The sequence below is a fragment of the Haplochromis burtoni genome, unplaced genomic scaffold, assembly GCF_018398535.1.
Source record: "Haplochromis burtoni strain Fernald_Lab_line unplaced genomic scaffold, NCSU_Asbu1 Contig_54, whole genome shotgun sequence".
Lineage (NCBI taxonomy): Eukaryota > Metazoa > Chordata > Actinopteri > Cichliformes > Cichlidae > Haplochromis > Haplochromis burtoni.
In genome coordinates, this window is record NW_024582415.1 from 1,203,332 (window position 1) to 1,220,532 (window position 17,201).

General features: G+C 38.9%; 1 protein-coding gene across 1 annotated transcript; it reads right to left on the bottom strand.

The window, feature by feature from the left end:
• Positions 1-10,148: 10,148 nt before the first annotated feature.
• On the bottom strand, positions 10,149-16,119 carry lipg (lipase, endothelial). Its single transcript, XM_005924464.3, has 10 exons — positions 15,190-16,119; positions 14,080-14,270; positions 13,686-13,865; positions 12,827-12,938; positions 12,516-12,734; positions 12,162-12,404; positions 11,834-11,954; positions 11,167-11,394; positions 10,961-11,065; positions 10,149-10,856 (listed from the first exon to the last, which is right to left on the bottom strand). The coding sequence occupies exons 1-10, from the start codon at positions 15,278-15,280 to the stop codon at positions 10,844-10,846; spliced, it is 1,503 nt and encodes a 500-aa protein (XP_005924526.1). The 5' UTR covers positions 15,281-16,119; the 3' UTR covers positions 10,149-10,843.
• Between the last annotated feature and the right edge of the window lie 1,082 nt (positions 16,120-17,201).

A 17,201-nucleotide genomic window follows, 5' to 3' on the forward strand; every position in this document is an offset into this window, starting at 1 on the left:
ACAGATATAGTGATCTAAGTTAACCAGTTCAATTCAATTCACTTCAATTCACTTCAATTCAATTCAATTCAGTTCAGTTCAGTTCAGTTCAGTTCAGTTCAGTTCAGTTCAATTCAATTTATATGGCAAAAATTCATAACAACAGCTTTCTCAAAGCGCTTTATATTGTAGGGTAAAGATGCTACAATATTAGAAAGAAACCCAAATAATCATACAACCCCTGCAAGAACCTGGAGACAGTGGGAAGGAAAAACTCCCTTTTAACAGGAAGAAACCTTTGGCAGAACCACGTTCAGGGAGAGGCAGCCATCTGCCATTGCAGTTTGGGAATGAGGGGGAACAGAAGACAGCAGGGAGAGAACTCTTTAAACGACAAAAGAAAATGGAACTTTACGAAGATGTGCAAATCAGCAGAAATAAGCATACAACAGATATAACTTCCTGGTTCATTAGAACGCTTGAAACAGCTTTGCTGACACTGAGCTTTAACAGTAAATGACCTCTGATGTTGGATTTCCCCTTAAAAAAGAAAGGCCTGCAATTTAGTCATTAAGATGTTTCACTGTAAAACTGATCCAGTCCCATTGTTTATTATATCTTTCCATTGTTCAAGATCCTGTTTGCAAGATGATTTGGCACTACTTCAGAAGTCGTGGCAAATATGTGACATTCAGACACAGCCGATTATTATTTTCTTTCCAAAGGGAGTTTCCATGAGAAAAGGGGATGAGAACTGAAGCTGATTCGGCTCACAGTTGACGAGGTCGGAAGAGTTCATTGATGTCAGTTCCAACACCGCTGGCTCACCGGTCTCTCCATTTTTGCTTATGTTGGCACTTAGTGGTACAATGAAAAAAAGGGATTGGCCAGCTCTTGGATTTTTGTAAGCATCTTGCGTGTATTTAACACATGTGCCTCATGCTTTAAAGTTAAGTGTAACTATATAGTGTAGAAACTACATGATGTGCAGAGAGGGTAGATTAAATTGTTTATATCATGTTTGAGTGAAGTAAGTCAATAATATAGCAATGTTAAATCTCGCGACACCGCACGGTATTTCAGTTTCGCGCGCTTTGGATCGTGGTTTCAGGAAGGCATCCACCTCAGTCAAGTCAAGCAGCCTCCTCTACTTTTCTTGGTAAATAAATTGGGTGGTTGTTACATTAAAAAAGTCTAACTTGTAATTTGAACACAATAATTTCATGTTTCTATGAACCTAATTAAGTCATGAAGGATCTGTATGAAATTCAACAACTTAATCTGTTCTTGTTTAGATTACATGATACAATCTAGTAAGAGTGGTTAGTTGCTGAACTCATGAAATTCACAAGATCGCAGGAGATGTCAAACTGCAGGAAAATCACAGGAGTTATAAAAGGCAGACAACTACGCACACACTATGTGTATGCTATTGCTATTTATTGTGGTTTAACCTGTCAACGACAAAGGCATGGATTGGTGGCGGTTAATGCTGTTGCTTCACATTAAGAAGGTCCTGTGTTTAAATCCACAATCTCGGCTAGTTTGCAGGTTTCTCTCTGGGCATTCTGGTTTCCTCCCACAGTTAAAAGTCATGCAGTTATTAGAGTTAGGTTAATTGGTGATTCTAAATTACCTGTGAATGTAAGTGGCCAATGGTTGTTTGTCTCTGTGATAACCAAGTAACTTATCACCTCAGGGTTATTTCCCTGCAACCAGGATAAAGATAGGAGGATTAGCTGTTGTAGATCCATTTGATTTTTATAGTAACCAGACTCTAGATTTTGCTGAACATTATGTAATATGAAGACAACATGTAGCATTTACGTGACCTGGGATAAAAGCTATTGAATAGTGTTGAAATAAAATGACAAAATTGTGAAGGATTGAAATATTCCAAGAGCTCAACTTACTTCATCTACACATGTTTCAATCACGTTTTATGAACACAAAATGCACAGGTTTGTTAATACGAAAAAGTTATATTGATTTAACTCAGTTGTTTAAGTTTCTGCCAAAGCAAAACATTTGTGTGCAACCAATGTACACTATTGAATTAAGTAAATGCAACATGGCCTTTTTGTCATTGTAGGATCATGGTGATAACTGCACATTGTTTACTTAGTAACTCATCATCTGAGAGGGCAGTGAGGACACAAGTCCAGCTGTGTTGGAGCTCTGCATTAGGACAATGACCCAAAGCCTGACCTGACAATCTTAGTCCGTTTCCGTTTCATATAACTGATGAGTGATGATTCCAGAAATATGTACTGCTCAAAAACAGTTAAGGGAATACTCTGACAATCTAAACTTGACTTCTGCTGGGATTTAGAATAGAGCACTCTGAGGATAGATTATTTTGGTATCCACTGGCCATTGTTATGGGATTTTGTTCTTAACAAACTATAACATGCACGGCAGAAAGATTGTCAACTTGATTATTTTGTTCTTCAAAACCCAATTACTGATTTGAGTGTTCTCTTAATTGTTTCCATCAGTATATATATATTTTTACTACAAATCTGAATACAGAATGGTTTTAGCTAAAATACACAGTGGGACTGAATTGTTGAGGAGCCAAAATATTATATCAAGCAAGAGATGGACATTTAAAGTCTCATCAGTTCCTGAAAAGGAAAAGAGTGCTTTTAAAAGAAGTGATGATGCAGCACAAAATGCCACTTCACAATTTTGTTTAGATGTGCTGCTGGTATTAAATAAAAAGGGAGCATATACTATAAAGTACTGGTCAAAATCCTTGAGCCATGTATTTTGGATGTTTAAGGACACACTGCACTGCAGCTAATAGCTCTAGCGAAATCAATTTGCTGGTGCAAAAATACTATTAGAAACAAAATATAGAGAAATGGTGGATGGCTCAAGACTTTGGCAAATTTTGTATTTTAAAAAAGTAATATCTTATTTTTACAAATTGGTTATTCTGATTTTAATCAGCCAGGCCATGTCACAATCCTGGGTCTGTTGACCCAGCGTTTTGAGTTTTAGTTTATTTTGATGTTTTTGGTTTATAGTTAAGTCCATAGTTAAGTTCATTCTATTATGCCCAAGTTGCCATTATAGTTTCTTAGATTCCGCTTGTGTCTTCTACCCCTGTGTTTAATTTTCCCTTGCCTGTTATGTGTTTCATATCTTATGTCTTATATTGTCGAGTTTGTGTTGTCATGTCTGGGTTCCATGCTGTTTCCTGTTTTATTGTGAAAGTCCCTGTCCTGTGTGCAGTGTCTAGTTTTGCTTCCTCTTGTCTCGTTGGGTCTGATTTGTCCCAGCTATGTTCCCACCTGTTCCCCACCCCCTTATTATCTTTCTGTGTACTTAAGTCCTCTGTCCTCCTTTGTTCAGTGTCAAATCGTCTGTTGTCTTTTGCGCTATGTCTCCATGTGCAAGGTGTCTTTGTAGCCACGCCAGGTTTCATGTTTAGGGTTTTGTGTATCTTTAGATTCCTCAGTTTAGATTGTTTATCCTCGTCTTTGCTTGCCTTTTGCATTATTTTGTATTTCTGCATCAGGGACATTAAACGGCTCCCTTTTTGCAAGTTCAAGTTTTTGTTCCACGTTCCTTCGTGTCTGCATTTTGGGCCCACTATTCACTATTCATACAGTCTGCTTTGGCACACTGTGACAGGATGAAAATTTGAACATTTATGATTATTGTGAAACTTTCCAGGTTTTCCCTGGTCTTTCTCGCACCACTTCTCAAAAAATACATCTTGAAAAGTATTTGATATATGAAGCTAAAATTTCTTTGTACCATAACATTTTTATATAAATTGGAAATGGTTTCATGGGGAAAGCTCTCAAAAGTGGACAGAATGATCCAAATAAGATTTGAATGGTGTGCAACTCACTTTTATTTGAAATTAGTGAGTGTAAAAACATCTTAAAAAAGAGTAAAATGACCCTGGAGATAAAACATGTCCACATACATTTACTGAGAATCACTTGAAATCACAGGTGACTAATAACCCTCAAAACGCTCTTGGTCTGTCACAACATGGTATAATGGTGCTGATGCCACCCACACATGCTCAAGTACTAGAAGGAGACTTGTGGAAAATTCCCCCCATCACACCAGCCCCATCCTACACACACACACACACACACACACACACACACACACACACACACACACACACACACACACACACACACACACACATATCAACGTAGGGACCAGGGTATATAATTACAGCCTCTTAAACAAACTTGTTATGTACCTGCAAAGCATAAACACTGAACTTAAACCATGTAGCCTCTGGGTGCTCAGGCAATTTATGATAGGCTAATGACAGTCATAGTGGGTGGCACCTTCCCACCCACAAACAACACTTTCCTCTTGTATGTGAACACATTTTTCCATCTGACGTCAATATATTTAGCATGTGCACAACACGCACCACTGTCCATGGGCAAAACAATAAATACAGCAAGAAGGCGATTTTGGGGAAAGTAGCTTTGTACTTATTGTCACCAGAATTCTGCTGACTGTCATAATGCTCTAAACTGGAACCAAGCAAGATCACATTGATTGATTGATTTGATTGATTGAATCTTTATTTTGAACATGTTGAAAAAGTACAACAAAATAGAATTAAAAGAGACAAATGAACAAAGCAAAACAAAAGGAAAACGAGCAACCACAACTCCAAATAAAGTTCATGTTCAAAAAGGAGCAGGAAGAAGCATAAGCTTATTTAATCCCACCCCTTTTCCACTATATAGTATCAATAGACTACAAAAATACCTCCTTGCAATTACATTATATGTCATGTGTAATTTTTTTTTTTTTTTTTTTTTTAATATATACATATATGTTTCTGTCTATCCATACATACGTATATACACATACGCACATATACACATTTTCACCTCAAGGATACACAACCTACAAAAATATATATATACCCATACCAACATACCCGTGCACCCGCACACACATGAAAATATTAGACAAGAACACCCTATCAAATCTCTACCTTTCCCTGTACCCTGTAAAAACCATATCCTTAAACCGCTTTTTAAACTGCGCCATGCTTGGACATTGCTTTATATCTTTACTTAGTCTGTTCCACAGCTTCACTCCACACACAGAGATGCAAAAACTTTTTAATGTTGTACGGATACGAGGATGTTTTAAATTTAATTCCCCCCTCAAATTGTATCCCCGTTCCCTTTTAGAAAACATTTTTAGAATATTGTCAGGAAGCAGGTTATTTATTGCTTTATATATAATTTGTGCTGTGAGAAAATGAACCAGATCTGTGAATTTTAACATTTATTACTGAAGGAGAATAAGAAGAAGGAGAAATAAGTAAAAACACTTTATTTACCACAAAAGTTGGGAAATTACTGTTTTACAAAATTTTATACATAAAAAAAATCATCCGATAAATCTCAATGAAAACAATTTACAAATATTTGCGTTCTCTTCCAGCATTAAAGATATGATCATATGAAGTCCTGTACAGTCCTGTGAAGAACACCACTGCATGTTAATTTGAAAGTAAGTAGAAGCCGGTTGCTGTGCCACATTGCTCCTTACACTATAAAAGCAGAGGTTTTTGCACTTTGCTGGTCTGAAGCATTCATGTATGACAATACTGCAACATTCCTGGGAGTGGACATTCCATCAAATTTGTCGTTTTTAAATACTAGCAGCTAGATGACAGTAAGTTTCTGTAAAAATGATTTACAGCAACTTTTCTGCAATATCATTTACATCAAAAAGTGTTGCTGTTAATTCATTTACAGTGAGGTTTTGTAAATAAAATTACAGCAGCCATTATCGTAATGCTAATAACCATGTCAATAACTTTGACATTAATCATGTCGATCCTAGTATCTACTACTGTAACCTGAAGATGGCACTAAATGCAAAAAACCAAAGGTCACTAAAATCATAAAAGACAACCTAAAGTCTGGACCACAGTCTTCATAATCCACCTCATAACTACAGTGTCTATGTCACCATAGAAACAAAGATGGTAACGATCTAACACAAATCAGCTTTGTTGTGTTTGCAGTGTCACTTCAGAATGTCAGCTTTCTATCAGGTCAACTGGCAGCAAAAACATAAACTAAAAAAGAGTTATTTGTGTTGTACATTTCAGCAACTTTGTCCATAACCTCTTCTTGAGACACAGTAAGGTAATTGTTATCTTTCTGGGGTTGATCTAGGATTTGGTTCAGGGATATCAGAGTTCATTGTCTCTGTGAACCTGCAAGAACACTGTAACAAGAAAAGGGGTTAAAAGCAGTTCAAAAAGTTGCAATGAATGCCCAGTCACAGCTTCCCCTCATTGCTTAGTCAGCCAGAGGGCTGACTAAGCATAGCACTTGAGAATAATCTTGATTTTCTGTTTGATAAGGTGGGAAAATAAAATTTAGCCTATTTCATAACAAACAAACAAAAAAGTGTCTTTCATACAAGGCAGCAGCTGTAATCAAGTAAATATCCCTCCATCTTCACTTCACTTTGTTGTATTATGGCCAAAAGTGAAAATAAACTGCAAGTTTGTCACAGGTAAAGTAAAGAATATTTTATGGCTGTCTAATCTAGTTTAACCTGCCAGCCTTTTATTATAGCATCTTCAATGTGTAGACAATTACTTGTTCGGAGATGGTACAGCTTTAGGCCCAACTTCACCAACTTTGTAACATCTCCTAGAAAATGTAGCAGATGTCTTCCTTGGAAACAGAGTTAGTACATGTGACCTCAGAGTGCTTTTCACTCATGCCAGGCTGGCTTGCCAAAACCAGTGAGCCGTCAGCACACTTTGTACCGTAAACCCAGAGAGGTCAACATTCATTTCTGCTCAAAGTGTCTCTAATTGACCACTGTGATGTCATTGAACGCCCTAGAAACAAGGTTAAAGTGGTTCCTCCCTCCTGGCTATAGGATCATGTGAGGTGAACTCCCCCGCTTCCCGCCACCACTCTGTGCTATTGATCGCACTGCAGTCACTGGTATAATGCCAACAACATAACATGTGGCAATGTACGCACAGCCACCCTTTAATCTGCAAGGCACGTGGCTCCAGGGCAACCAACAACACAGGACAGCTCATGTTGTGTTGCTGGGAGAAACTACAGAGCCACTGCTTGCAGGACCTTGCAATAAAAATATTTCGATTTAGATTTTCCAGGACATGCACAAATGAATTACAGCTGGACTGCAAATGTAGGACAGGTTTGCCTAAAACCTATTTTAATCACATTTCTGCTTCAGAGACCAGGCCCCATTTAAACAAGCATACACTGGCGAAATATAAACACACACATAAAGCATGTGGTCTGTGACTGATTATTCATCTTGTTCTGCTATTTCTTGCTGAGTCTTTTAATTTCATGACAGTAGAACAGCTTTGTATTTAAAAATGATGTGAAATTTGGAAGAGATTCCCCCAAATCCCGCTGACTTTGGTATTCCTCTGACTTTACGTTCAAGGTTATGAGTGACAGTTTTTAATAGTTAGAGAGTGGATAAACACAAACTTGGTGCATACATTGATGTTCTCATCCAAATGCCAGGAAACATGCCAACATGCTTAATAAGGTGTTCACTGCCATAACATTAACCACTGGTACCACTGTCACTGTGATCATGCTTGGTTACATTTCTGCACTTTTGAAGAAACCAGCTTGATATCTGTCACTGCTTAGATGTGACAGACATCAAACCCAGAGAGGGTTTAATATCTGTCACAGCATAATGTGCTTAGCTGCCAAGCACATTATTTTGTTTTGGTGTAGAGGAGAGAAGGTGTATGAGGAAATGAAAAGCAATTTTTCATTTTTCATTTTCTTGCTACTTTAACCAGTTAAAGTGGCTTTGTGAGGTAGTATGTAATCTGCCTGTATGCTTATTTGGAAGGCCATGACCGATGTCAAATAGCTGTGGGGAAGCTGTGTCTGAATGTTTCTGTAACTTATACTTTGTGGAAACAGTATGGATCCAGAACTTTTTCTCAATAGTCCTGTATAAAGTCTCAAAAACATCATTGCAAAACACTCACTGCATGGAAGTGGCTTATTGGGAGTTTCGTGTTCTGAGAATAATGGTTTCAGTTTTGTAAGTGGAAAATCCCCTGAATTGTGGTATTTATTTGACGATATTGGGTACAAGCATGCTAACGTTAAATACATTTCATGGAAATTGTAAACACTTGATACTTTCAGAAACAGCATCTACAGACAAAGATGATAAACTTCAAAGAAAAAGACAATTTCTTTTTTGCTAGTTGGCACGTGCATACACTCACAAGTGCATTATATGGTAGCAGATTCACTTTTCAAGATGACTTTCGTTTGCAAATTTCTCATAACGATGGGTCGTGCAGGAGTTTCAAATGTGCGTGCGAAGTACTTGTTTCGATGAGTTAATCCAAACATGAACAGAAAATATCTGAATTAACAAAACATCAAAGAGAATCCTCAGGTTCAATTGTTTTAAAACTTCTATATCATGGGTTGTTATGGCTCCACCATGGTGATGGTGCGATGGTGAAAATTGGCGGACACAAAATGACAAAACTGACAGTTTTTTATCATTAAATTAAATAAAAATTAAATAAAAATTAAATAAAACACATCAGTTTACAAAACACCAAGAAAGCAGAAGTTTAACCACCGCAAGGTTTGTTTGGCATTTTATATTTAACCATCAGAGGTTTTGAAAATGTTCTGTCTGTACTGAGGTTAAGATTCCTTTGCATTTTCATCATTTCTGAATAAGTCAAGATGCCAATAAGTTCCAGTTATAGAAAAGACATGTTTCAGACAGTGACTAAAAGCTAAAGGCTATGGCTTGTTTTCCATTCTGGAGGCAGACGACATTAATGGCATTAAAATACCCTATGACTATGAAACTGGAGTGAGTCACTGAAACAATATTGTGTGGTCAGCTTAGCGTGGTGGTAAAACCAGCTTCATGCCTTTAACCACAGACATTTTCTGAGCAGATGTTTGTTTGTCTTGGTGAAAATGGGTCAGCAGAGTTGTACACAGGCAAAAGTAACCACTGAAGATAGCAATCAGACAGCAGAACAGGAAAACAATTAAAACTTTGACAGAGATAGGAAGTCTTGATATAGATTATACGTAAATAGCTGCCAGACAGCAGCGACGATCACAAGGACCCATCTCACGTTACATACAGCACATCTGAAGGCATTACTAGACCTAGAAATCTTCAAGTACACTATTTCACACACATCTGTCAGCTTATTACACTCTTTTCCCATGTTTAGTCAAGGCAACCAAGTGATATCAAGGGTCTAAATGTATTCAAAGAATTTCAGTGAAACATCACAGGATAGCAGTTGTGACGTAGATGTTTGTGAAGGAGTAATATGATGGGAAAAAAGTGAGTGAGTGTGTGTGTGTTTGTGTTTGGGGTGGGTGGGGGGTCCTGCTCCAGTAAATGGATGTCTCATTAAAGACTGGGAAAGCTTGTGGAAGGAACACATCCAGTTGGATATTAACTGCGTGTTGTGTTACAGCAGAATAAAGTGAGTCAACATGTATACAAGAAACAAACCAACAAAAAAAAAAAATTCTGCTCAGCTCAACCTATGCCATGGTTGAACCATGCCACTGTATGCTATGAACCATGAAGTGTCATAGGTTTTCCTGTTTATTCAGAAACTATAGCTTAGAGGAAGCGATGCTGACGTTTCTCCTGACATCTTTCAAGGCCTGAGAAAAAAAACAAATTTTACAAGCAGAACAGAAATCAGTGTACTACACTGCAAATTTACCCCATGACATTTAGCCATTTCCTTCTGGTTTCTCAGAATAGCATCAAACTCCTTTTATAATGAAAGGTGTTCAGCTTATATTTCAAATATAAAGTGCATCCTCACAGGAGGTAACAGGCGCACTTGAAGTTCAAGCATCAGTTGCAGTGTGAGCTGTAAAAGCATGTTCTCACAAGCAGTAGTGGAGTCATTTTCAGAAAACATTCACTTTCAGCATTCTCCTAAAGTTGAGTCATACAGAAATTTCACATGAACATGACAGTGTGACAAATATACATGCTCTGATTACTGAAAAATCAAAGTGAATCTTCAGGTTAAATAGTTTCATCTTCTATGTTGTGAGTAGGCCACAACACCGATTTAATCTTGAAATGATGGACAAGGCACAAGCTGCTACAAACAAAGTGTGAATTTATTTCTCCAAAAGAAACAAATGTATTTACATTATGTACAGACACATCCCCTCAAAAGTAAGTCACATACAGTAACTACACACAAAAGCACAGAAAGGTAGGATCCAATAAGACTGACATCTCCTTCAATTAAACAGTGTATCAGTAATCTCTTTCAGCAGAAAGGCACACTTCACAGGTACAAACACGCACATTAATACACAAATACTGCATCTCGAAGAAACTCATTCAACATGCGCTCCATTATGGGGTGTGCTCTGATAAATAAGGTTGTCTTGCAGTGCTTTCATTTTTTCATAAATAAATATTTTTTAAAAAAAATTGTACAGTACAGTGACTATAACTGCTGGTGTGTCCACTGGCAGAAATCTCTACTTCACTAGTCCACACAGAGGAACTTTCTGTAACTTCTCAGGCAACCCACACAGTTGAGAATGCCACCACTTCCAGGCTGTGCACCATTTTGCAGCCGCCGCATGCTGAGAGAAACCCATCGTTCTTATTTTCAGAAGTCAGTGGAAACCTTCCACTAGAGCTGAACCCCCCCACCCACTTCCCCCCTTCACCACGTGCTGATTAAGCCTAAGTGCTCAAATACAGAGGGCACAGCTTCTTCCTGATTCATGTTGGATTCCCCCATGGTGATGGTGCATTGGTTGTTGGGAGAGCTGAATTGTTACATGGGCACCCTGTTGATCAGAAAGAGCAGAATAATTACATACACCATAAACACAACTTTAAGTTACAGGACCAGGTAATGATAAATTTTTCCAGTTTTTCCAACTTTTCATACCGTTTTCTCGGTTTCGCATCCCAGCCATCAGGGCATTTAACAAAATTGATATATTCCCCTGGAGAGATTTCTGTTTTGGAAGAGTCTTCAGCACAGAAAGCATACCTGTAACACCACAAAGCATCAGTCAGTGTCTGAACAGATTAATTAAAATTAATTCTGCACCATTAAGACTGGCAACTGCAGTTTTGGACCCTTCAGCTCACTTTTTCTGTGATTCTCCAGCTTTCACACGCATCCGACGAACTTCAAGCACGGGTTTGGAAGGGTTGGCATTCCAGCCCCAGAAATTCTTCTTGATGTTTTTCCACATAGAGCTCCAGGAGTCGGATTCTCCTTCCCAACTCAGACGGATCCTGAGCACTTCACCGATCTCTTCCTCGGCAAAAACCAGGAAGGTGTTTGTCATGTTCAGACCAATGGTGTTATCGCGGCTGCACAAATAGTAAGAAATTTGTTTAAAAAAAACAAAAACCACGTTAAAAGGAAGCTGTGTTTAAGTCCACCATTTTTTAAGATCAAGCATTTGCAACTAAAGTAGACCTCTAAAATAAACAGTCTTCAGAGAGCTGTCATATTGCCCTGGCACGCTTGTATATTTATGAAAACTGCTGTTCGCTTCAGTCTGCCCCCAAATTTGTTGTACAGCCCAAGACCACTTTGAAAAAAATTCAGAACAAGCACTCGAGTTGAAAATTCTAAATGTATAGAAATAATCTGATTGTTTCTCAGTACAACATTCAGTCAAAAACAACTACCACACTGTGCATACAGAAGGACTGTAACTGAGCCGTTAGCGATTTACACATTGTCATGTTGAGACACTGTGAAAGAAGACTGGTTTGGCAGGAAGGGTTTAGGTTTTGAACTTACACGTCAACAAACATATCAGCTGTGTCCTTGTGCTCGCCATACAACTTGACATTGAAGATGGGATCAGCATCATCAGACTGTTTTTTGTTGAACACGTGCATCTTCATCTGGTAGTGGTAGCCTTGAACAAAAAGCAAGAGTTAATACTTGATCTAGTGTAGGTGTGTGTACAGTAGTAGTTTACACTGCAACTGTAAAATCATAAAACAAGTTAGATATAGAGGTTAAAGATATGAAAACAGATTGGGTTATAGTACTTGCTTATCACTTTTGCTCTAGGAAGTACACGTCATAACATTTCACACATTTCATTCTTCTTGTATCTCACCTGCGAAAGGTGTGTCAGCCCGGGTTTTCAGATACATTTTACTGTTACGCCTCTTGCGCATTTTTGTGGCATTGTAGCCAATTTTGTTGCAGCGGTTTTTGCGACAGCTCAGGCAGATTCCCTTCTTGAAGCGGTCGGGCCCAGTGCACTGGAAGGCATAGCTCAGGTGCTCCTTGTTCATCAGAGAGTCCACAAACAAGTGCACAGCACGCTCGTGTTCACACTTCATCACCTCCATGAAATCTAGAAAAGTTGAGTATAGTAGATTATAGTTTAAAGGTCAGTAGGATTTTTCTTCTTTTTTTTTTTAAACATAGGGGATACATGCAAAAGTAAAGACTTTCAGCCACTTACTTCCTGCCACTGCCAGCACGTCCCCAAGTCCACAGCCCGGCTGCACGTCACCGCCATTAGGATAGATATCAATGTCCCCAATTGGCTGCTGGATTCCAATGCTCACACCCAAAGCCTCCCGAGTGTATGTGTGCAGAACATCCACAAAGTCGGCATCATCTGGTGAGAGGCGCTTCTCCTTCTCCACGCCCTCAAACATCGGTCCTGCTGGGTCTAGACCTATGAAGAACAAAGATTAGAAAGGTCAAGCAAATGAGGCAACCCTCAAATTAAAGGGCTATTTTTTCTGGCTCATATTACTTCCAACTTACCAGTGATTCTGCCAATGGTCCCTCGTACATGCATTCCTGCGTAGCCTGCCACATGAGCACCTAAACTATAACCAATCAGGTGGACATTCTCCAGAGGGAGCTGGTGCTCATCCTGTTTCAGGAAACAATAAAAAAAAAATATATATATATATATAAAGATGTCAGCTGCTGCCACAGTGGCCTACAATGGACAGAGCCTGGATTTCAGCCAATGATGAGTTGTGCCTGCAGCTGAGTCAGGCTCAGTTAACCCGAACAGAATCCACTGATAGTTCCTTCCATGGAGCAGCGCCTCCACCCTCTGTCTCAGTGACACTCTTTGTCTACATTTACAACTACATGGCAGGATGCCTGAACGCTTTCTGAATTGCCTTTTATTTACTGATAAAATTTTGTAACAGTCCCACTGAATGGGAATTGTTGTCTTTGCCTTAGAAGTGCTAAATGCACTGATCTTATTTGGAAATTGGGAAAACGAACCATACGAACAAACAAAAGGTAGTCAAAGCAAAAAAACAAAAGTATATTACACTCTTTAAAAAAAAAAAAAAAAATTCAGAAATGGAGCGACCATGTTGTACTATATCAGAAGCACAATGTTACACTTTAAGGCTATGATGAAAGCCATTTATACATCAGTTCTGCAAATGAAGCCATTTTGCCTTTGATAAAGTTATGCACAAGTGCACCTTGGTGTCCACTGGGATGTTACAATTAAGTAGTTGCACATCAGTTTTCACTTTCTATAGTTTAAAAAAAGAAAAGGCTGAATAGAAACCCACTGAAGCATTACTAATATTTGAATGTTTTGTTTTGGTACTCTGGGTGGGTGGGAGCTTCTTTAAATTACTGTACATACCTGAAGCCAGTTGAGCAGCGCTGCAATATCAAGGCCAACACCATAAGTGTGGTTGACTGCATCAGGGTATAGCTGCTGGGCCCTTGATATCCAATCAACAATCACCACATTGGCTTCACTTTCACGTTGCATTAATGCAGAGACGAGCTTGTGCATCCAGTGTTCAAACATCCCGCTCATCTAAGAGGAAAGGACAGCAGAAGTCAGTCATTGGTCAGACTGTCAACTATGTAAGCATCTTTCTGCTACCCCCAACAATCAAAAATAAATAGTTAAAACATTTAAGCTTGATTCACTCTGAAGTCAAGAAAGTGACCTAGGAAGCCAAAGAAATAACCTAAACTACACAGAGATGCTTATTAACAGATAGATATAAATTATCATTCATATGTACCGTCCAGCCATGGATGATGAAGATAGTCTTGGCTGTAGCATTGAAGCCACATTTCTCTAGACAGTCATTCTTGCCAGTTTTCAGGTAGCAGCCCTCCTGTTCCAGATCTAAGCTCTTTCTCATGTTGTACTTGATGATGCCAGCAACAGAGTGGCTGTCTGTTGACAAGTCATTCTGCCCACGGTCTTCACCTGAGGAGAAAAATGCACAATAATAAATATAAAAATTGACTGTTTATATTGTCTTTGTTTTCAGCCTTTAGGGGCTGAAAAACAAAATAAACCTGCTTTTGCTGCCAAGATCTGCTCTTGAACAACGGTTAGGTGCAAGCTGGACTCAAGAAGCAGTAAAGTCATCGCTATGCTTCTTCAGTTCATCTTTTTCACAAATCTGCAGCTACAGCTCATAATTATGCCACAACTTAGCATACCTGTCTCAAGCCTGAGATTAAAACGCCTGGTGAAAGAAGCCGACTGTTTCCAAGTTTAAAAATAATTGCAGCCGTGCTTGATTTTAAAGATGTACAGTCCGAATTGGTTTTGAATAGGACTTTTAATTTAGTCTCATTGTGTTACGCTCTTAATGAACCGAATGAAGTCTGGTTTACACTCGCAGCAAGTCAAGATCAGTTTTAGTTATAGCCAACATCGCACATCTGTGTCAGGGAACTTCACAGTGTGCTCAACATGAACTCAACGCCCCAATGGGCCACACAGACCAAAATGATTTCAGCTGAGCTGGGTAATAAAAACGATCTCGTGAAGTCTGCAGTAAAACGCGGATTCAGCAGGACATCCTTCCAAGGGCAGCGCACAGACGTGGCGTTGTGTCCTGGCTCTACTTGAAGACTCCTTCCAAAAAGGACACGTCGCCCTCGTGTCCTTTAAATCCATTCCAGTTTTTCTGCTTTGCTCTGCCCGCCACACTTGTTCAAATGTGTAATTTAGTCTAAAAATGACGCGCATTAATCAAGCGGGACGTGGGAGAATTTTAGGATTTTCTCAGGCGTATGATGTATACCCCGCTGTATGCTAGACGTGAGGTTTTCACCCTCTCCCTTTATTTTAGAGAGCAATTAGCGAATAAATAGACAAAAAAGCCATTTCTTACCTTTAAGAACGGCGATTTCCTCAGTTGCTGATGAAAAAAGCGGATAAGCACATAGTAGGAAAATCCTGATTAAAACGCTTTTATGATTCATTTCTCAGCCACAGATGAGTGTGGACGAAATGAAAGCTTTCTTAGGATATAAAATGTTTTTTGGTAGTACTGCCGGCAACGAGGTGCGCTGGTGAGCGATTGAAATTCAGTGGTAACAAAAGAGCCGGTGATGCGTTTTCGTGTGCGCCTGTTAAGAACCGGCTCCAGAAATGTGTAAGCTGTGAAGGAAGCGTGTCATTACAGTTTTAAATAGTTTCTCCTTTCGGTCATCTGATCATCGGCTGATCTATGGCGGATCTTATTGGTCAAGCCCCCATTTATTTACGTTGAGGGCGTGGAAAGGTTGAATGAATCGTAGTAGCCTATCTCACTTTAACCCTTAAAGGGTGGCGTCAGACGCAATTAATTGTTTTGTATTGGTCTGAAGATCATACAATTCCCGTCTTTGTTTTCTTACCGGACAGATGAGGGTAAAAATAGGCAACATATGACAAAAGACGCGAAAGGAATATGCAGACAAAAATTCAAGAAAACTCCAAGACACCCAAAGAGAATGCGAAAATACGCTTTCTTTCTTTTTTTTAATTATTTTTTATGTTTTGCTCATCCAGAGAGCACTTCAAATAGAAATGTTCCAGGAATCCAGGAGGCGCTACTTCTCAAAAAAGAAACAAGCAAACAAAAACCAAAAAACAGTTGAACGCTGAAAGACGCACTGAAACGAGACGGCGTTTTTACAATACCAACATTAAAAAAAAAATCCAGTCATACAAAGAATATCCAATGGGAGCTCTTATAGGAATATTTAAAAGGCTGCTGGTTGTATGGAGAAGGAAGGGGTCTCTCTCCCCCTGCCTGGCATGCTGCCAAATCATCAGCTTAGCTCGCAAACCAGTTTCAGTTGATGAGACGAAGAATGGGTGCACTCACGCAAAGGTCCCTGTTAAAGTGACACCACTGTTTTTTGTGTGCACACATCACCAGCTGGAAGTGTCATCTGCTACCCCAACAGCGCCTGATACCTGACATCTAAAAAAGTTTTTACGCATCTCTGCAAATAGTTACAGCGCAATTTCTTATGTTTTATTTTGCTTTTTTCACTACCTTAAGGCACTATAACTACACAGATCCTGTCTGTCTGTCTGTCTGTCTAAGATGTCACTGCGTGTGTAATCTATCACATCGTGCAATCAAATGAGGGTACACACAGTATCAGAATCAGAATCAGAATCAGAATCAGAATACTTTATTGATCCCTGGGGGAAATTATTTATTTAATTACAGTACAGCTTTACGTTAATGAAAAATTAACAATGAGCCATCAGTGCACTGAAACAAGCAGTGATGGAAATGCCAATAACCCATATCCTTCATAGTGCTTCACTGCACAAATTGACCAAGAAATTATGTCCTTTTTAAAAAAATTTTTTTACAATTTTGAAAAAAATCACACTAAAATGTATTCTTGAATGGAGGAGCGTGACACTGTGTGACAAAGGGCAGTCCAAAGTAACTTTTCGTATTTTTAACACCCATTTATATAAAAATGTATAGGAAAGTGTATGTTTTGATTTCAGTAGGGCACTAAAGTTCAAGTGGTAAGATGAGACAATGCACCTGACTGACTCAAAACTACATTACTTGATCCCCTGAGGGTTCCAGGTGCCTTTCAAAACATTCAAGGTTACCTTATAACAAAAAAAATTCACTGTCTTTGTGAGTCGTAAATTGAGGAGTGAACCTGGAGGTGGCAAAGCTGAAGATGCTAAGATTTCACCTGAAAATGACCAGAATGTACAGGATCAGAAATTATTATATCAGAGGGCTATAGCTTAAGCTGAGCGCTTTGATGACAAAGTTAAAAAGACAAGGCCAAAATGGTCTGAAGTTTAGGAGCAGAATCTTGTATTGGATGCGTTCGGGAATGGGGAGCCAGCAACCCTGGATGTGAATAGATATAA